The sequence below is a fragment of the Calliopsis andreniformis genome, chromosome 1 (genome assembly GCF_051401765.1).
Source record: "Calliopsis andreniformis isolate RMS-2024a chromosome 1, iyCalAndr_principal, whole genome shotgun sequence".
NCBI lineage: Eukaryota > Metazoa > Arthropoda > Insecta > Hymenoptera > Andrenidae > Calliopsis > Calliopsis andreniformis.
The window spans coordinates 2752892-2775488 of record NC_135062.1 but is presented as its reverse complement, the minus strand read 5'-3'; the positions used below and the strand labels follow the sequence as shown (position 1 = coordinate 2775488).

The following is a 22597-nucleotide window of genomic DNA, read 5'->3' as shown; positions in this document are numbered from 1 at the left end:
TAATATGTATTTTGCCATAGATAATGTTGCCAATACGGTAAAGACAATACAATTATCTTCTGATTGGCATAGAATACTATACTTTAATCACACTTTACAGCCTGTAATAAAAGATGCTGTGACGAATTGTGAAAACATTCGAAATTTATATTAAAAAAGTGTATAAACATTGTCGCATTCTTTAATCATATTTCAATTGCTTTAGAAAAGTTGTTTAAGGAATAAAAAAAAATTTAGCAAATGGCAGACCATTACATCTTATCCGCGATCTTGAAACACGATGGAATCTTCAATTCGATATGATGTATCGATTGCTTCAAGTTCGACGACCATTAAGTGTAATACTTTCTGAACCAAAAATACCCGATAATATAACAAGCCGAACCTTATGTAGAATGTTTAAAAGTATTTAAAGAATGATACTGAAATAATTAGCATTGATCGTATAGCTACGATACATTCCATTAATTTATGATTTAATAAAGACATTACTAATAACCTGTACTCTAATTCACCTATACATGACCTAGTTTCAAATTTATTAAATAATCTTATTATTCGTTTTGAATTTATAGCAATCCTAATGAATCCACAAATTAAAAATTGATTATTGAATACAACGGACCAAGATACAGCTTATGCATTATTAATAACTACTGTAACAGAGTATAACCCAATAAGTAAATCAGATATAATTACAGAAATTTCCAGATTTCCAGAGAAAACTCAAGACTCATCTTTTACAAGTTTCAGTATAAAGGAGTTAATGAACACCATTCAATATCATGAGATATTGAATGCATAGTTTATCTAAATGAGCCAGTAGTGCAGTCAAAAACATGCATCCTTAATTGGTGGAAAAAAAACAAACATCGTTATCCGAATTCAAGTGCAGTAGGTCATAATTTTTTTTTAATATCAGCTAGTCAGGTATATACCGAAAGATCTTTTTTTGTTACAGGAAATATTATAACCAGCAAATAAATTTGTTTCTTTTCTACAAATATGAAAACATAAATTTATGATATTTACATGACAAACATTTTTGGATATAATAGTCATTGTATTGTGACGTGGCACAAGTGCCAGTCACAAAGCCGAACCCTTCCCGGGGCAAGAGAAGCCTTTAGTGCGCACCATCGGGAGTGTAACGCGTTACTAATACTTTTTTACGCTTAAGCTACCAGGGTTCTCTCAGCGGCTTAGATGCTAGCATTAGCAGGAGACAGGTGCGAGACCACACAGGAGCCACCGACACGGTCTCTTGCGGCGGATCTTTGACGCGACGCCTAAATTGGGAGGCTGTCGTGACCCATCGTGCCAACTCAGCGAGGACACACGATGGAAGGGCTGCACCACGGTTGTACGAGGACGCACCGATGGATGGAAACCAGCCGACCGGAGAGGCGCAGGGACGTTGCTCTCCGCGTAAAGAGCTAGCCTGAGCCGTGTTTCGGAAAACGGGAGACGCGTTCCACGCCGGTATCGAAAGATACCTGGCGCCCACGGAAAAATCAAGACGTGGGACGCGTAGTGGCCGAATCCTGCACGCCCGTCCTAGGCCGAATACGGCTCGGCGGGACGATCATGTCGCTGTGTATACATAATGGTAGAATGACTATAATGTAATAAGTTAACTTATGTGTTAATTACAAGAGTTATACTTATATTACGTATTAAGGCGTTTAATCATTCTTTCCTTTTTATATAACAAGTGTGTTCTAAAATCTTCTTATTTTATACTCAAAAGAATTAAAAATTTTAAAACTTTCTTTAATATTTACTGATTTGCTCCTAACAAACAAACTATTCAAATGTTAAACCACCGCAAGTTATTTAAATTCTTAGATTTTTTTTAATTTCTAGAATTATGATGATTATTCTTGACTTTATTTAAGCTTATCCAAATCTTATCCAAAGGAACTTTATTATTAAAATATAATACCTTAATTAGTTAAGAATACATAATCAAATTTGTTTGAATAATCGTATTTGCTTGAATAATGAAGTTTTCTTGAATAATCAAGATTGCGTAAACAATCAAATACTTGATTTGATTTAAACCATACAAGCTAAATTTGACTTGGCTTGTATTTTCCAGTTTTTGGACACTTGGAACCCCTACTGTGAACAATATGCGTCATAATAAGTTATAAAATAAGGTAATAAATCCCATTCTTCGTGTATTCGAAGAGTAGTGCGTTCGACGGTACAATGTGTATAGACGTCTAACTACGAATTGTTCTCGTGTATCCGTGCACGCATGTACGGCTGCGAGCTTAGTCGTCTAAGATTCAAATAGCGCGCCCCTGAAGTTCACTCCCCAAATTTCAACTATTTATATGTTGAAAATGAAGCGCCGGATTAGAAAACGGTAAAGGATTTATTCATTTATTTTTTACCCTGTATAGATTTGTTTATTGAATAATTGTATATTGAAACACTGCACGTATCACATGCTCTACGACGCATATTCCTTTACGCCATCCAGTGATCTCTAATAATCATCACTAATTATCGCTACCGATAACGCCGTTAGCTTTAAGTTTAGTTATAAGTTTAGAGATAATATTATTTGTCTAGAACTGAAGTCAGTTGTCAGACTCTTTATAATATACAGGGTATATTGGTACAAATAAATATTTGTTAATACTAAACAAAAATTATTATAAAAGCCAGTAGAAACAAAAGAAAACAATATTCTTGCTTCTCATAATTTTGTAATTTTCAACTTTTATATTTAGTTAATAAATATGTTAAAATGTCTAAATAAGATTTACCTGCTAAAATCATGCATGGAAAGATCGTTAATATAGAGACCCGTAGCAATCAAGGCGTTCAAGTCCGGCATAACAGGAGTTCCCAAATACATCATCATCTTCCAATTATCCATATATATCATCTGACCTGTGAAATATTATCGATAAGTTTTATAAAAATTGACTATTACATCATTCATTTATATTGACGGTTATTAAATATTACTTTTATTCTTATGCCTAGACAAATAGAAAGTAAAGGTTTAGAAATTTGCATCATAAAACTAAAGAAACATGTGATTCTTCAAACAGGCGTAAGCACAGTTATTAAGAATATGAGTTTCACAAATACGCAATCAGCCTATACGCGTTTGTGTTGTCATTGATGTGATTCTTCCGAAATATTTATGTAAACTTTCTGTAGTTCTCTTCTACACTTCTAGCGCCTGTGGATTGGACAGAAATTGAATACAGGAAGATGAACATATTAATCCTTTCTATTTTAAAATCTCATAGGGAATGTTTCGATTCGTTTTATGCATCGCTGGGAGTGGACAGGTTTATTGTTATTCAACAATACCCTTCGATTGTCAACAAAATCGCGTCGCAGAATCATCTAGCTGAGACAAATATCGTCGAAATTTGCTGCCTCTCTATCAGGTAAGTCATTCGTTATTTCAATGGCAATGATTACCACTGCGCGCTGCGATTTGATAGTCTGCCATTTGCCGCGCGTACGATGCGATCGATATTGTAAGACAGTTTGCCCGATTACAGACAGATTTCACTAAATTTTTAATTGCTTATAAATATTTACCGAAGCCCTAAACGTCAAATCATCATTCTTGACCTCTTTGAATCGCATCTTAAAATTTCTCCCACTTGTAGCCGAACACTCTGCATGCCCAAAAACACTTAGCTTTTTAATTATAAGTATGCTATTTGGTCTTGCATAAGACGCTAGCACAGAACGCGTAAAAGATAATAGAAATGTGAAACACTTTGGTAAATAGATTCTGGAAACAATGTCTCCATTACATGCTTACACGATGTGCTAACCTCAATAAGATCCTACTAGTCCCAGAAATATTCTGGTCTTTTAAATAAGTGAGACACTGTGTATCATTTCATATGCAATATAAAATAACGTATAAATAGAAGAGTAAACGTTTTTGGACATACGAATATATGAATTTTTTTCACTGTTTTCGTGTCTGGAACTCACGTTTCAAAAATATTACACATTTCCAGTTTTCATTCTACATATAATATGAATCACATAATTTATCGAACTCGAATAGTTTCTAAAGTATGTGTCCTACAAAAAAATGTTTTATACATAGAAATCACACGATATTGAAGAGGACATATAATAGCAAAACAGCTTTCTTACACGACTTATTTGTTTACAAGGTATCAAGATGACACTGAATTTTGTAAATAAAATGCGTACACTTATTTGTATCTTTAAAAGAACTGTGAATTTTTAATAAGAAAGCACCAAGTTGTATTTGTTCTAAATTTAATACTTAACGAAATATTTACAAAAACGTTGTTTATGCTCAAGGGATATCTATTAAAGGGGTACGATCAAATATGTCAGAGCGGCGACATTACCGACAAAATTAGGCAAAAACAGGGGTTTACGCCGTGACACTTTTCGTCCTTATATGAGATGATTTTAAGCTGGGAATGGGTTCACTCGAAAGAAAAGAGTTCGATGCAGCGCAGTCAGCTCGCGATTTAACGAAATTCTGCTGATATTCAGTAATACGAGTGTTGTAAAGTAGAGCAAAAATCTACCATTGACAGCTATGGAAATTTAAGCATTTTTATGCAATTTAGAGAATGTTGTCAACGAAATCGCGAGTTGACTGCGCTACGTTGTACTTTTTTCTATCGAGTGAACCCTTTCCCAGTTCAAAATGTTCTCATATAAGGACGAAAAGTGTCAGGCCGTAAAACCATACTACAGTGTTGCTTTTGGCTGGGTTATTGATAAAACAGAGCAAAAAATGTAACAAATAGAGTTGGGCTTTTGCGAACCAGGCGGCGCCTAATTTGAAAGGCTGCCGATGTGGAATCGGAATTTGTGATACCCAAATTGGCGATGCGAGTTACTGAAAATTTCCTCCTCCACTACACACACCACCTTAGGAGTCGCGTGTACGTGAGCTTGGCGTTTTGGGCCATTTCGGAGAGCTTCGGAAAGTCAAAAGAGAACGCGAACGTAAAGTGAACCTTACCCTCTCGCTCTTGAAGTACTATCCAAGTTGTGTCGACAAACGGCACAAACCGTGCGCGATATTTCTATTTGCCCAGCATATTTAATCCTTTGCGATCGGTAAATTTCTCTGATGCTTAGCTTTTCATCGCAGATAAATTCGTTACAAATCGTTTTTGCTTATAGCATCCAACTGTAATTTTCTGGTTTCTATAAGTACAGGGTATCAGAAAACTCAAACTGAGTTCAAAATTTATTAGAACATCAACTTCATTTTTCAGTAGAACAGCTGAGTTCTTTTAACATTTTTTACCTTCTCGATTAGTAGAATACAATACAGTAAAAAAAATTTGACTTTGGAAAAACTGGTCAAGATCAATTTTGCGGTCTATTTTTTAAACAGATATCCATCGATCTGCAGGTTTGTAATGATACTATGAAAGTCATGACATACAAGTACATATAGTTCTTACGAATCAAAGATGGATTGTATTTTTATTGACTACTTTAGAGCTTTTAGTGATTCAGCCTAGTTGCCAGTAGAAACCATGCCCTACGACACTTGCGAGCTGACCAAAATACGAAATAAGGAGGTCAATACTAGATACAGATGAGTCGTATCGCTACGACAAGAGTGACTGATGTATGTAGAAGAGATACGTAGATATATAGGCGATTTCACGCTAACTAATCATATTTCTCTTATAAGTCACAAAAAATGTAATAATTATGTTTATTTTCTATATCATAAATAAATAATTGTGTTTATTTTCAATATTATAGAGAAAGAGCTCACACAACACAAGTGGAAGAACGGCGGCAGGAACCTTGAACGAGGTTGTGATGGTGGTTATAGAGGTTGGAGAGGCGGTCACCAGAATATCAAGAGCTTTATTTTTTAAATAAAAAATTTCAAGACATGTATTGTTCAGTTATTTCAAAATTTTTAAAATGTATTGTTTAATTATTGTTGTGACAGATCGCATCGATGTGGGCAAACAATGAATAATATGAATGCAGTGGTATTTAGAATTTGATACGTGTAAAAGTTATACACATACAAATAACATGTGTCGTTTTATAAATACCACTACATTCACGCGATTCAGTGCTATATTGAATCACTGAAAATATCTCAGCAATCGGGAACAACATGGCTTGTGCCGCTTGCAGGGATCTGAACAGTTGAACATGGCGTTTCAAGAGTGAGAGAGTAAGACTCATATTCGCACTCTCTCTACTTTCCGCAAATGTCCGAAGTCGGTCGCGAAGCGTCGAGTTCACGTACACATAGCTCATATAGTAGTGTATGCAGTAGAGGGGGAAATTTTCTAAGCTATGTCCCGAATTCGAAATCATAGAATGGCTCCATCTTGCGTTCATCAGGCAGCCACGTGTCTGTGGATAATACTATTCTTGTAACGAAAACTGTAATACCAAATACCGATCTGGCAATCCTAAAAAGTCATGCGACTACTGTACCCGCTTGAAATGACAACCCTGTATAGCTAAAAGGCTGTGTTCAACTTGGCGTGGCCAAGTAAGATCAAGACGTCGATGAATAAGAATTATTTAAAAACCGCAAACTAATGAAAGTGTACGCAATGTGTTAAAGCTTTATTTAAATTGATGAATTAGCTGTACGTCTGTGAAAGACAAAGTATTGATGTCGGTAAATGACTTTAGAATTATTTTAAAACGCAATATAATGAAAATGTACTCATATTGTCAGAGTTTTAAATTGACAAATTATCTGAAAGCCTACGAGAGTGAAGACATGGGTATTAATGATCTCAGAATAACTTGCCTGGCCACGCCAAATTGAACACAGCATTTGAGCTGTGCAGAGTTGTGTTATCTTAAGCGTAGTTGGAAAGCACTGAATCTTACATTATGTCTCAAGTGAAATTTGAGACTTGGCAAACACCTTTATATACTTGCAGCTCATTTCGATTTTACATCTTTTTTTATATTGTTTATTATCTTCTATTTTTTTTGTGATTCATAATCTTTCTTCTTGCATGAATTTGATGGTACTTTTTTCATCCACGACTTTTTCATGTACTTAACGTAATTTTTTTACTTTTTTGAAATTTTTTGTTAGGGTTACATATTACACATAATAATAGTTAGCCGTGGTGATACTAAATATTTTATTAACAGTATTTTTTCAGTTCCATTTTATAACATAATATTTTATGCCATAAGTGTTCTTTTTAATTATACTCGTCCAATATACGTTACGAAAAATGTTTGTACTGTTACGGACCGGTAAATTTCCATATCGCATGCAACATTCCATCCCGGGCGTTGCTTTGAATCCGAGTGATCCCGTAACTTCTTGGTACTTTGTCAGAGTCAGTAGGTGTCAAATGTGTTGATAACCGACCTAATATATTTTTGCATTAAAATAGATAATATAGATAGAAAAACGAAAGGGCTAGAGCTATGCTCTCAAACACAACGAGGGTACGTTATTTGAGTTACACCAAAACCATTATTTCTTAGTTATCAAAATTGTAGATGTTATTAATCTCGCGATTTGCAGAAGTAAGCATCAATTGCGGCAGTTCATTCGGCCCCTCCGATCGACTAAATTCCACTTGACCCTTTAAAAGTTATCGCAACGCTTATTTTTCGCTTTTTAGTATTCTGAATTCCAGTACGCGTAATTAACCCGTCTAGTGCACAGTTTTGTCACTCAGCGCTTCACAGAACGATAAACGTGTGGTACGGAGAAAGAAGTCTTCTATATGTAAGTCTCCTAACGCCGAGCCATCTGAGGCCTTCTTCCCGAAGAATAATAGGTAATTAAATCTTGTAACTACAGTAATGTTGCGGACGAGAGCCGCTCTCGGGTCAGGTCGCGACTCTCGTCCGCGACTGGTAGTCGATTCGGCTTCCTTTGCTCTCGGTCGCCGAGATAATTGGTACACGACCGGAGAAGCAAAAAAAAGGGTCTCGCTCGAGCTCGATGACCGAAATCAATGACGTCAGAAAGGACAAGGATAGCATTAGGGATTTAATAGGAAAAATTGAAGTTCCTTATTTGCAAACAGATTTTCACGCAAGTAACACCAATCGATTCCTTGTGCTCTCCCGATAAAAATGATATCAAATACGACATGATTCCTATTATTTATAATAAAGATATTTAAATAATAAAGGTTGGAACCCTGCGACGGTTACGGAGAATCGTCAAAGTTACTTTTCTATCAGTTCTTTACGAGCTAAAAATGACATAAACAGAATTTATGTATATTATATTTAATCGATGTCGGAAAGAAGATATTAAAAATAAAAAAATAAAAATTTCTAAACATTTAAAACGGAACTTATATACATACTTTTTGTATTACGCTTTCATTTTCTTAATAATTTCAGTCATTAAATAATTAAACACAAAAATATGAGAGAATAATAGGGAGTTAGCCCTACGACGAGAGCCGCGCTCGTCGAATCGACTACCACTCACGGACGAGAGTCGCGCCCGGGTCTGTTTACATAACGCGATGAGCATGACCTTTCGTTCTACAAACCAAGTTTTATGTATCTTTGTTAAAAATAATCGAAATCATGTCGTGTTTGACATCATTTTAATCGGGAGAGCACAAGGAATCGATTGGTGTTACTTGCGTGAAAATCCGTTTGCGAATAAGAAACTTCAATTTTTCCTATTTAAATCCCTAATGCTATCGTTGTTTTTTATGACATCGTTGTTCTCGGGCGTCGAGCTCGAACGCGATGGTTCCAAGAATTGGTTTCTCGGCGGCACGTATCAAACGAGGTAGTGGGGATAAACCGCGGCTCTCGTCCGTGTAGACGAAACGGCTCTCGTCCGCAACATTACTGTATATTCCGTATTTCAGAAGAGATATAATTGTAATCGCAAACCAATATCTCCGAAACGAGATAATAAATTAAACTACCTGTACTCATAACATATATTTTTGAATTCGACCAGTCCAACTTCATCCCGAATCTTCCGACAAATCTCGAGGAAGGCATAAAGTGTCTAAATCTCTATACCATAACTATCTCTGGCAGCGAGGCCGGGACGTAACGGTACAAATATACAGCATTAGAAACATACAATTTAAAAAAACATTTGTAAATATATGATTTATTTACATTCCTGAATTTCATTTTATAACTTTTTCGAACGTGTCGATACATTCAATACCGATAATATCGATATGTTTTATTTTTGATATTGTGTATTGATACTTTGGGTATCAATACATGGCGATACAATTGACGTGTATCGTCGTCACTATCGGACAGTGTGTAAAGGCTGTTAGAGACTCTTATCGTCGATCATTACACGTAACATTATATTCGCGAAATGTCATCTATCTTGACGCGATAATCGTAAATCTTGTGGTAGCTGCCTCGCAGCCGTAGCACAACTATTTACGCTGGATTCGCAGCATGGAGATGAGGCACACAAGTGTAGAGTTCACAAGGAAAAAGAACTAGGATTTATAGAACGTTTCACTATAGAAGAATTTTAGCAGTCCCTAATTGTTGAAGACCTCAACACGCTAGCCATTGGAAGGGGCACGTAATTGTCTCTGGGGGATCAGGTTATTAGGATCCCGAAGTGGAAACCCGGCGTGAGTGGAATAATAAGGGAGGGGAGACGACCGAGGAAGTTGGAAGCGTCAGAACGCAAAGACCGATTATACTACTCGTGTATTTTTGAGTTAGAGAAAAATTCATTTCTACATTCTCGGTTAAGGGATTTTTTGTGCAGTGTTCTGCTGGATCTGCATGCGTAGTAAAATGCGTTAAGCCTATGGGAGGTGTGCAACTAGATAAAAATTGCATTTTCTTATTGAACCTTTCTCAGAAGCTGACTGTTACGTCAATTTCGAACTGTTAATGATGATGGCACTATTGTTATTTTGTGAAAGGAGGGTAATACGTGAGTGGAAATATATTCTACGAGTACAGAAAGGGAATAAAAACGGTTCAAAGTCAACAAAAAAATTAGCTCTTTTCAAATGTAACATATTTTTTCAAACAAAAAACCTTGAGTTCAAACGAGTAAATATTGTGGACAATTTATACCCAAATGTGTTTCCAGATTTTTTTATGACTCCAAGTTATTCGAACACAAATATTTCCTAGGCGGTTTTAATCCTTCGTTATCTGTCGTGATAATACATTCTACGAAAGAGAATATTAAATATATAGAACACAATGTAATTGTTAAAAACGTCGTGAAAATTCTTTTTGACTACTACTGGAGATACCATGTAGTGACGTTAGTTTTCCTGGCCAGCTTGAATTTAACAGTTCTAAAAGATTCATACTTTTTATTTACGTCCATTCTTTATGTTAGCAAGTTTATATGAAAATAGATTAGTTTTCGTAAAAAATACGAGGAAAAAGTTTTTCATTTTTAACATAATCTTTGAATATATTACTTTTCTGAAATCCGCTTAGGTAGTTTAATTTGTCGTTAAAAAATACACAGTTTTTATATAAAACATCTTTTTCTAAATTGAATAGATTTCAAGATAGTGGAGAAAACGTTTTTTACTCCCAACTTTGGGGGCTACTTTCAACCCCTAGATATGGACGATTGCCGATATAAGAAAATACATGCGAAATATTTTTCTCAGAACTATCTTCTACAAAAAGTTCGTGCAAATTGGCGTGTAACAGTTGGAAAATATTCATTGTGACTCGAAAATATAGAATAAATTCTTTTTATATGGGCTTTCATCTTCAAAAAATTGAATACGAATGGAGGAATCACTCCCTTGCCGGCTGCACTATGATTTTGCAAACATTCTGTATATACAATATAATACAATCGTAAAAATCAAATAACAATTAAAAATTCATACCTTTTAGCCGTAATGTTCTGTCATCTACTGAATCTAGTTCGTCGCTTAATAAAATTTCATTTCTGTGTCGATCAGATGGTCGTTCCGTGAGAATCGGTTCCACTGTTACCAATTCAAAGATATTATTGGTTCGATTTAAAATCTATAATACAGAAATATTATTTGAACAATAAAATAGATTACAAATTCAACATGCGTAAAACTTTTTGAATACGCTTACCGAGTGAAATTTGAATGCGATAAGTGGTCTAACAAGATCAAAGAAGTGTGTAATCTTTTTACCAACGAGATCTGGCAATATCACCATTAAGGAATTTCCAATACTTCTTACAATCATATCTGATCTAAAACAGAGATTTTGTTTACTTAGTATTAGATAAAACTATTAAAGTAGGATAAATAGAAATTATTGTCATTATGGATTTGCAACAACTAATTAAACATATTTATATGCAGTTTAATGTCTGTATCGTTATAATGACCATGTTGTCTCGAGTACAACAAACATGTGGTTGGTTGCAATCTTTTCATGTCTATAGGGTCATTCCACGCGAAATCGGGCGCGTTTCGGAACAAGTTCTTGTAATTTGCTCAAATTTGAATATGTTGTAGTCTTTAACGACATTTAAACGTGCCCCAAAGGATTTTTCAAAATTTTGAAAATTGTCGAATTTACAGCTGTTTGAAGTTAAGTGCTACCTTTTTTTTAAAAAATTATAGCTATTGAACTAGTAAGCGGATGGAGATGAGCTTTACGGTGCTTATAGAGAAAATACTGAAGTTTGTAAAAAAAATTATTTCATTTAAAAAACATTGTTTTTTAATCATCTTTTTTGCAATTATTTTAAACAAATGCAGGTTTTTAAGATGATGCGCGATTTTAAAATTCTGAAAAAAAGGAGAATATAGTTTGATCCTTCCCCTTGATGGACAAACTTTCAAAAAGATGGACATTTTAAAATTGACCCTGTGAAAATTGCTGAAAGTTGACGCTGCGTCGAGTCGCACTGCTGTGGCGGGCGCGTCGTCGCTGGCAGCCTACTCGTGTCCAACGGACGAACGTGCGTTATTATTTGCGATCAAGGCGGCAAATATTGGTAACTCACTCTTTGTCAATGATACTTATTGACAAGTTCACATTCATTTTTGCCATGTGAAGTTGCAAAAAAGTGCCATTCTGCATTAATACCAAAATCTTCGAAATGAAAGCTAGGATTTAAGAGATTATATTTATGTTTTCAAGAATAAGACGAAGATTGAGTTACCAATATTTATTGATTGCATTAAACCTTGCAAATGCTCGGAGATAATGTAGAGTAATGTTGGGTGAAGTCGCCTTGATTCCAAATAATAACGCACGTTCGCCCGCTGGAGTCGAGTAGGCTGCTAGCGACGACGCGCCCGCCACAGCAGTGCGACTCGACACAGCGTCAACTTTCGGCAATTTTCACAGGGCCAATTTTAAAATGTCCATCTTTTTGAAAGTTTGTCCATCAAGGGGAAGGATCAAACTATATTCTCCTTTTTTTTCAGATTTTTAAAATCGCGCATCATCTTAAAAACCTGCATTTGTTTAAAATAATTGCAAAAAAGATGATTAAAAAACAAGTTTTTTTAAACGAAATAATTTTTTTTACAAACTTCAATGTTTTCTCTATAAGCACCGTAAAGCTCATCTCCATCCGCTTACTAGTTCAATAGCTATAATTTTTTAAAAAAAAGGTAGCACTTAACTTCAAACAGCTGTAAAATCGACAATTTTCAAAATTTTGAAAAATCCTTTAGGGTACGTTTAAATATCGTTAAAGACTACAACATATTCAAATTTGAGCAAATTACAAGAACTTGCTCCGAAACGTGCCCGATTTCGCGTGGAATGACCCTATAGAATATTACAATATACCTACGTGTGTGCGAATATGAACCTACGTCTATACATAAATCTACAGAGTGTAACAAAAATGTTGTAGTACCTTGAAAGGGGGTGATTCAGGGAGTGATTTGAAACAACTTTTTCCTTGGCGAAAATGTTAGATGATGCTTCGTTAACGAGTTATTAACAAAAAACACCGGCCAATGAGAGCGCGAGTATGCTGCCCCAGCGACCGCGGTAGCGTTGGGTACGCGCTAGGCGCTATGGTTGTACTCCCAACAAGAGAAAGTTGGCATGCATCGAAGGAAATAGCATTAGTATGAAAATATTCGTATAAACGAAAAAGCAATGCAACAAAAAAATGAACGGAGAATTGGAGAATAATTAGTTTAATCATTAATGAATTAAATGCAATTCACGTGTAGTTTGTATATCTGTGTCACGGAGTCACTGTACCGAATCTGGTTACCGACCTTCGAAACGGTTTACGCTAGGATTGAATTTTTCCAAACAAGCTTCTTGTACCCCCATGTAGTTTAAGCAGCTCAGACCTTCTTTGTTCGGACACTGCGAGATCGGACACTGCTCTCCTTCGAAGTCAAAAGAATAAAGCCATAAATTACCTAAACGCGTGTCCTGGATCTCTGCTAAGGTGGTTAGACTGGTCCTAGACCGACAACTTGACACGTGTTGCTAAACATTTTTCTCTTATTCTTTGGGGACCGAAAAAACTTTCTCCTCTTCGCGGACCCTTTTGGACCGATGCATGATGTGTCTATTTTCTGTCTCGAAGCATTGGATACGTAGGCAGTTAAAGAGTGAAGTAAGCGTTTTTGTAAAACTGCTTGATGGTCCATTCGTTGTGCACTTCTGCAAAGCACGTGTTTTCTTGGAGGATACTGATTGTTTTCTCTCTCAACTTTGTTGTCGTAGTGGGAGTTAACTCATAATAGAACGGTGGGAAACTACGTGAGGGTAGAAGGAGATTCTTTGGAAAAATTCTACCCTACCATAAGCCATTTCGATGGTCGATAACCAGGATCGGTACAGTTACCCAGTGTCACAGATTTACAAACTACAGGTGAATTGTATTTAATTCATTCATGATTATTATTTTCTAAATCTAACGCAGACTACTTCCAACGTTTTTATCTTCAACGTTAATTCTCCAATTCTCCGTTCATCTTTTTGTTGCATTGTTTTTTCGTTCATACGTTATGTGAACAGGAAATTTACGTATTCCTTCTCTCACACCAAGTAATTATTATTCTTGATTCTCCTTAAACAAAAAAACTGTGTATTCGCATGTTTACGTTGCACGTAGTTTTCCTCGATTTTAATTAATTATTCACTTCAAGTGATAAACAAAAACAGGACTTGGTATTATTTGTTCAATCGCTTTCAGTTTTCATCTTAATGCTATTTCCTTCGATGCATGCCGACGTTCTTGTTCGGAATGCAACCGTAACGTCTAGCGCGTACCCAACGCTACTATGGTCGCTCGGTCGGCAAACTCAAACTCTTATTGGCCGGTGTTTTTCGTTAATAACTCGTTAACAAAGCCTTATCTAACATTTTCGCTAAGGAAAAAATTGTTTCAAATCACCTCCTGAATCACCCCTTTCAAGGAACTGCAACATTTTTGTTAGACCCTGTATATGGGAAGTGATAAAAATAGAAACAAACTTCTTGTTAGAACTCTAGTAAAACAAGTTAGAGCATCCTTGCCTAAATTTTTATTTGTAAGAATGTCTGCGAATTATTCCTTGCTTTGTCAGTATGTAAATCAATATGAATATTTTATTTTCGTACTTTACCTTTTTTTAATTCTAAAACACTAGTGCTAAATACTTTATAGGTCAATAGTCAAATAGTTGTAATTCAACAGTAATACCACGCTTCACTGATGGACCATAGACATCATGTCTCTGAGTTCCAGAAAACCAAAATGCATCCAAATTTTGCGATCTACAGCCCAATTTTCGGAAGAAGGCTTCTGGTGGCTAATATACTATATACACTACTAAGGGCATCTTCGCACTATCCGTCTAGTCGGCGACAGGCTAGGCTCCATGAAATTTTGTCCAATAGGTTTGTGGAGGTGACTGGTTATTGGGAGTGGGTACATTCAACGCCCGAATCTCAATCAAACTCGGTTTTTATTGTCGCTATACAGAGTCTCGCGACGACCGCGTAACCGTGCTCGAAGTTCATTGCCTTCTCGTGTTCTGGTCCAGTCACACCCCATTCGAAACCTTCTTATAATCTCACACGCGCTCACACACTCCCAACACTCATTCTTTTTCTCTCTCACGGATTCGCTCTCACTCTAAACTAATCACTCGTACCCTTGCGCGATACTCGATGCGCTCTTTCAAACATCCTGCCGAAATCATACCTCACGCTAACAGTCGCTCATTCATTCAGACGCATTCCAATCTTAAACTAAACAATTGACAGGGACGTGGCGCCGGTCTGTCGCCGCCACAGGTTCAAGGTCGTAGTCGGGGGGACGGATGCCCTACTTTCTCGTGGCCAATGGGTAACCGACGAAGAATGGGCTGATGAAGAATTTTTGGGCCTATTGGGCAAAACAGATACCATTGTTTGTCTGAGATAAAAGTTGTAATTTGCAGCGAGCGCGTGATACTAGATTTAGGTTGGTTCCTCGACGGTATGAGGTGAATCACAGACCAGAAAATGTGTTCGTTTTTCAACCAGGCAGTTTCGAAAATTGCGAAAACAGACATTAGAGTGTTGTATTTACTTAATATACATATGTCTCTAGCAAAATCTTAAGAATTTATTATGGGAAGTACATTGCACATACTATTTTTTGAAACGTAATGCACGAAATTCGATTTCTTGTTCCTGTGTAGCGTGCGCAAAATACCCTATTCTTACATTGAGACCGGGCTGTGCACGAAATAATAATTTCATAATAGGGTATTTCGCATACACTACACAGGCACGAGAAATCGAATTTCGCGCACTGCGTTTCAAAAAGATCATTTTCTAGATTACGACACCCCGCCCCAACGAAATTCTGACTACGCCCTTGAAAAGGTTTCAGATAGTGACCGCTATATGGCTGCCCACTGGCGCAAAAGTTAGTCTGTTGCCGGCTAGTCGGATAGTGTAAATCAGGCCTTAGTCGTGGACCCTCAGTTACTCCTTACCAGGGTTACCAGAGGAATTCCCTTTTTTTCATTTGGCAGGAGTGGCAGAAGGTAGTAAAGTGAGGCAGTGGACGTTTTGTCGCTCTTTACGTCCCGCCATAGTACATACCTTCTCCCATTTCTACCATGTGGGAAAAAGCGAATTCTTTCGACAAGACTTTTCCGAATCTTTGTTTGACATTTATCGTTTTGCTTTTTGCACTATTTCCATGGTCATTGATAAAATTGTTGAATTCTATTCACAATTTAGAGAGACTCGTGTCGTACAGAGAAAATAGCGGACAAGTCGGCTTCAATCAACTCAAGTTTAAAACAGTGTTTGTATTCAATATGTAACCCTTAAAGCAATTTTAGTCGGATATTTATGATCTTAGACTTCTCCCTTAACTTCTTCAGTGAATTCTCAGTCACTCATTTATCCATAGTGCTGACTAAGTCATCATCGGATCCAACGGCAGATACGATTTTCTACGATATTGTCGGATTGTGTAGCAAATGAGACATCTCTTTCTATATTTTAAAGTAAATGCGTGTTTCTGCATGGTAAGGCTATTCTATATTAGACTGATTACTTTTTTCGTATTTATTTACTAATGTATGGAATTTTTATTAAAATGTAATATTACATGGGTTAAACTTTGTCTTTGGGGACATAGAATTTACCTTCTTTTGTACCTAACGACTATATTTGACGAGTAGAATTCAAAAATATCAGTTTTAGCTCCAAGAATTCATAGTTTCGAAAGTTATACGTCTTTAAAGATACCGGCATGTACCATCAATTCTGGGATATCTTCTATAAAAGTCTGCATATGTAATACATATTATGTATGGATAGGTATGTATATGTTTGTCCGTTTTCGTCATGTATGCGCCAGTTTAGTACATACTGAAGACTATAATTAACCCCTACCGCGTAGAAAAATCTAACTTAGACCTAACTTAAACCTCTATTCTAGTTTAAGAATGGTAAAAATATGAATTTCCTTACCGACTGAGTCCAATGCACATCAAAAAAAGTCAGTATGCTATTAGAATAAGCCCCATAATACATATCTTTAAGGACGTCCCTATAATTTTTCATATTATGAATTTCTAAAGTTAAAACTGATACTTCGGAATTCTATTTGTCAAATACTATCGATGAGTACAAAATAAAGTCATGAATTTTTAGTCTCCCCAAGACAATCATTACATGAACCTGTACAAAAATACAAGGTAATTTAACTCTTAATTGGTATATTGAGTAATGTCACAGCATTTCCACTCACCTTAAATATTTGGTGTGTAAAATATCAGTGAATTATTTATAGGTAATTATATACTGAAAATGAAATGGCAGTAATTTTACGACGTTATAATATGATACTAACACCATACCAGTTAAGAGTTAAGACACTGTTTAGCCTGTTTTAAATTTGAGGTGGTATTTCAAAAATAAATATATATAAATATTAATATAAATTAAGAATAAAATTTGGATTAACCTACCCAAAAACAATACAAAAGGGAAATATTTCAAACAAAACGGAGGCTCCTATAGGTAAGTGCTTTTCCTCGCGAGTCATTGCTAGCGAAGCTTGTGTGAAAGCTTTGTTATCAAAAGTCAGCTGAAAGGTAACGTGCACGGTATCAAATAGGACTTCTTCGCGCACCAGCTCAATTTGTAACTCCTTATGATAGAAATGACGAGCGACTTGTCTTATTTGCCCCATCGTGTAATAAACGAAACCTCGTCGTTTGCTCCTGTAATGAAGAGTCAAGCCTGCAATACAAGAAAATAAAAATGAACTCAAATCAAATTGTACATACAAAACGCGACATCTTTTATGTTTACTATTCCACTGGAGAAAATTTACTTTTCGTTGAAACAAATTAATCAAAAATTTTATACATACGATTTATAAATTGTTGGAATTTATAATGACTGTTATAATAATCTGAATGTATAGTATAAAAATACTTGTATAGAAAAGAATTTCATAAGTGTAACAATCACGTCATTAGTACAATAGTACAATAGTACATAACTAAAATAAAAAAAAACACTCGCGGTTTAATGTTCAGAGTTTCAAAGGTATTAATAATATTGTTTTATAGGATGATGTACCTTTTGAATGAATTTCGAAAATTATAATTCATTAACTTGAAAATAATGTGCTTATTTGACGATATACAAGTACATATGTATATTTATCTATAAATATCTAAATAAAAAATCTAGATTTTATAATAATTCGTAGTAATCTGATACTGAAATATTCACTCAGTATCATAACATTTTAATATAAAAAGTATTTAAACCATTTTCTGTAAAGAGTAAATCTTTCGTGTTTGTGGTATTATACATTTAAAATTACAAAACTTTAATGAGATTTGTCAGAATAAGCTTGTGTATTTCGACAAATTTGAGTGTGCGCCTCATAGTGCTTTTACATAAGATTTGTCAAGAAGTGGTCCGCTAAAGTATCTGTGATGCTGCGGGTCTCCGAATTAAATTCCGTATGTCCTTAACCTTTTTTATTTCGCCTTAATAAAATTTTTATCAATTTAATATTTATTCATCTCATAATAATTTTCAATTCAGAATTGCAAATTCAATATATAGTTTGTAACATGTATACATTTAAATATTTCCTATATAACAAATGTCTTATAATATAGTATCCGATCTGCCTTCGCTTTGCAGTAATATTCCTTTAAAGTTAACATGTCTATACGATAAACTAATAGTCGGAGGATTTTGTAATTTTGTAGATACATTAAGGGGGCAGACTCCTTGTGTTTTGAGCTGTGTGCGTGCGCTCACACAAACAAAGAAAGTCATACACGTATACGCGATGAGCGAGAGAGACAAACGGTTTCGCAAATTACGCTTTACGTCTCGACACTTGCATAAATGAATTTTTCGCGGGTACAGAACCTACGGGTAGACTTCACTACAGGGTGGTCTGGTCCGTTTAAACTCCAATAAACACTATACGTTGAGAAAACTGTAAAATTACAAACTGTAAGCATGAAACAGACAATGTTGTGAACTAGCAAGATGGCTGCCGAAGTGCATTTTTGCAAATATCTCACGATTTAATGGTTTTTTCACTCATAGCACACCAGAGCACCCTTCCTTGAATTAGCACAATATCGTAGAAATGCGATTTTTCTCAATTTAACACTTCATAAAGTGTAATTTTCGTTGTGCACCCGTTTTGACACAAAAATAGTTCAACGATTTTGCCGTTAGAAGTGTATAAATAATAACATTGCTAATGAATACTTGCAACGTCTTGCACTCGTTACAAACAGCACGAGAGGTTCAGTGTGAGTGACCCTTGCATCGATGAAAATGTAGCAAATACAAATGGTTTACAAATTATTATCCTTGATAATAAGAGAATTGTTCCTAAATTGTTGTTTAATCCACTAATTCTACATGAAAGTACCTTAACTGAATGAGAATTAGGCATTCCTTCATAATCTGCAGGTGCCGGGTTCGAACCTCGTGGTAGCTTTTAATTTTTTTTGTTTTCAATTTTTATTTTAAATAATTCTAATTTTCGTATACCTTTTCACAGATTACAATTACACCACTCAACTCAATTCACCAATTTATTATTGGGACTAATTTTGTCAGTTCGAAGGTGATTTACTACCATGTAATATATTTTGAGTAAAGCATTATTCAAATTTGGATCAGATCGAATCCAAAAAGTTGTAAATGGAGTCGACATTATTACGTAACATTGTAATTAGTCTTGATTAATGAAAATTTATTATAAATGTGAAATTTGGTGTGAATCTCATACGAAAATGTTGTTTCTTAGACCATTTTCATAATTTTGAGCACATATGTATTGTTTCATTCGTGATACTCTTTCTTTCTCACTCGCACCGTCCTTTTCTATATTCCGTATGAAGCAAAATATCGGCTCAAGGCGTATTCAGTAGAGATTTTTACTGACGCATAAAATTGTAATTGATGTGGCAACAGCGTGACAGAACTTTCCTACGATGCGATTTGGCAATTATACCTTTGCACTTCTCATTTGTAATTCAACAGGATAACGCTAAATGCCACATTATCAAATGTCTCATGTATAAATTATATGTTTTCACTGATGCCCGTTTCTTCGTAACAGCGCTTCGATCGATTCGGAGTAGGCCCCGAAGGAGTCTGCCCCCTTAATTCTATGTTGCAGATGCACTGCCGAGAGGGGTCACCATGATGTACGCAATGTTCAAGTTTCTCTTATTATTCCACGTTCATTAAAGTTTAGTTTAGTTATTAGGAGTGATTTATTAAATGATATTATTTCGCTTTCAAGCAGACTCTGTGTTTTCCCTAAACTCTCTGTTATATACTTATCTAAATCTACTTTATTGTATTTAAAAATACCATTACAAACATAGTTAAACAAACTTAATATTATTACTTATACATTTAGTACGTGTCCCTCAACCACACCATAATACGATTCTGCCTATATCGCGCAGATCTCCACTCGTGCGACCTCTACTCGCAACACTCTCCTTCTCGTAATTAAGGAATTTTTACCTCACAAATGCATCATTTTTCCTCTATTCTCGAAATCATATCGGCGTTAAATATGTTTGCATATTAATAATAGATGCATAAGCAATATATTTTCTACTCAAAATGATCTCTAATTGTATCTTTTTCCACTAGCATCAATCTATCTTACTATTCGTCATAGAAAGGCAAAAACTGCAAAACTCAATGCTAATAAACATTGTTTCCAGCAAATATCATAATAATGTTGTTGGTCAATACTGTTGTCAGCAAAAACTGTTGTCGATAAAAACTGTTTTTGGGCAGAGTCCTTTTAGGGTAAAGTCGTTGTCGAGCAAATGTGGAATCAATGAAATGTCGGTAAAAACAGTGTCAGGGAAATCTGTCGATGATTTCAATGAAACGAAACTGATAATGGTTCCTCTTAAATGGGACGGAAAACAAGTAACCTCAAGACCAGAGTAACAAAAACATGAAAAATCGACCAATAAGGCCAATGAATGACACAGTTAAAATAACACGTTGAACGTGGCGTCAGTCCCTGGGGACCGGCAGTAGACTTAGCAAAATCGTCGCCGCGTTCAACGTGTTAACAGAAAAAGCACAGTTGTACGTCAAACTTCTAAAAGATCTAAAAAAACTCTATCAAATCAAGGGAAACTAATGCCAAAGTTTTAAGTATCAAGAGAACAAAAAAGGATGATCTCTTATAGTCGTCAAAGGAGGAAATACTGTTAAATTCAATCACGCCTTGAAAGAAATCGTACATAACAAGGCTCTTGTACCAGACCTAACCCCTATACAGTAGTTGCTAGAAATAATTGGTACATGACAGCAGAAGCAAAAAAAAGGTTTCGCTAAACCGTCGATGCTCGAGATCGGCGGCTGAAATCAATGATATAAAAAGCAAGGATAGCATTAGGAATTAAGAATAGGAAAATTTTAAGTCTCTTATTTACAAACGGATTTTCACATAAGTAACACGAATCGATTCTTTGTACTCTTCCGATGAAAATGATATCAAACACGACATGATTCCGATTATTTATAACAAAGATACTTAACTTAATTTGTAGAAAGAAAGAGCTCACTTGTCCGTGTTCCGATTTACTAATTCGCTACATATCATTTATATATATGTGTAGCGACGTGATCGTCCCACCGAGCCGTATTCGGGCTAGGATGAGCGTGCAGGATTAGGCCGCCACGCGTCCTACATCTTGATTTTTACCGCGGGCGCCAGGTATCTTGCAATACTGGCGTGGAACGCGCCTCCCGTTTTCTGAATCATGGACCAAGCTAACACTTAGCGCGGAGAGGGGCGAGGTTCCGTCAGGCGTGGGGTAAGGAACGTATCTAGGATTTTGGGTTCTTACGGCGAGAGCGCCAGTTAAAACACGGTTTTCTGAGATGTATTCTAGCGAGAACCCTACACACTTTATGCGAGGTTATGGGTGATGGCTTAGGCGATCACGTGACAATGGTGTACGGGCGGCGACAAGGCTGAAACACACGTTCCGGCACGCGTAAAATAACCGTCCGTGTAGCTGCGGTTACGATGGCTCGAAACCAGCAGGCCGAAAATATTTCCGCACGCAACAACCGTTCGCTTTCCCATTGTGAAGCCGCGGACTCGATGTTCGTCCGAGCCCGTAGGCTCACGTGAACCCACTCGCGAAGGCTTTCTTCCTGCCACACGGCCTATGCGATCACCAGGAGCCGGCCCTCTCGTACTCTCACGTTCGAACTTGGATGTTCCGAATCAAGCAAGGAGAACAATGGGGAAAGACTCACCGCTTGTGACTCAGTCAGTGTCCCGTACAAGAAGAAGGCTGAGATCGCGGCGTGCGGCAGGATCTCAGCACGCAACGCTTCCCCCACCGTGTCCCGATTGGCTCGCTCTTGTCGCGTGACCTCGCGACCAATAGTTATCCACGCATTTTGAATGACCGCTGGTGATTGACAGGAACCCATTGAGTCTCCCTGGAGCTCTTTTTGCGGCGATGATACGAGGTGCAGTATTAGACGCTGTACTTCCGGGGCTCGCTGCCATCGTCTGCCCACGAGATGGTTCCCGTAGCAGCGTCTCTAGATCTCCTCGCGAAGGACTTCTCTCCCGGAACGCGGAGCGAGGTGGCCAACCTCGCGCGGCGTCGGCTGGTTCCCATTATTTTGT

The 22597-nt window shown here is 36.4% G+C and overlaps 1 protein-coding gene across 2 annotated transcripts in view; it reads right to left on the bottom strand.

Annotated features, from left to right (window-relative positions):
* Gyc88e (Guanylyl cyclase at 88E) overlaps positions 1–22597 on the bottom strand; it is a 228657-nt gene that overhangs the window by 108513 nt on the left and 97547 nt on the right. For both annotated transcript variants that reach the window (XM_076381994.1, XM_076382082.1), the window contains exons 4-7: positions 17385–17658; positions 11062–11185; positions 10842–10983; positions 2781–2907 (exon numbers count right to left, since the gene is read on the bottom strand). In XM_076381994.1, coding sequence (XP_076238109.1) covers positions 2781–2907; positions 10842–10983; positions 11062–11185; positions 17385–17658 — 667 coding nt within the window. The remainder of the gene's footprint in view (positions 1–2780; positions 2908–10841; positions 10984–11061; positions 11186–17384; positions 17659–22597) is intronic.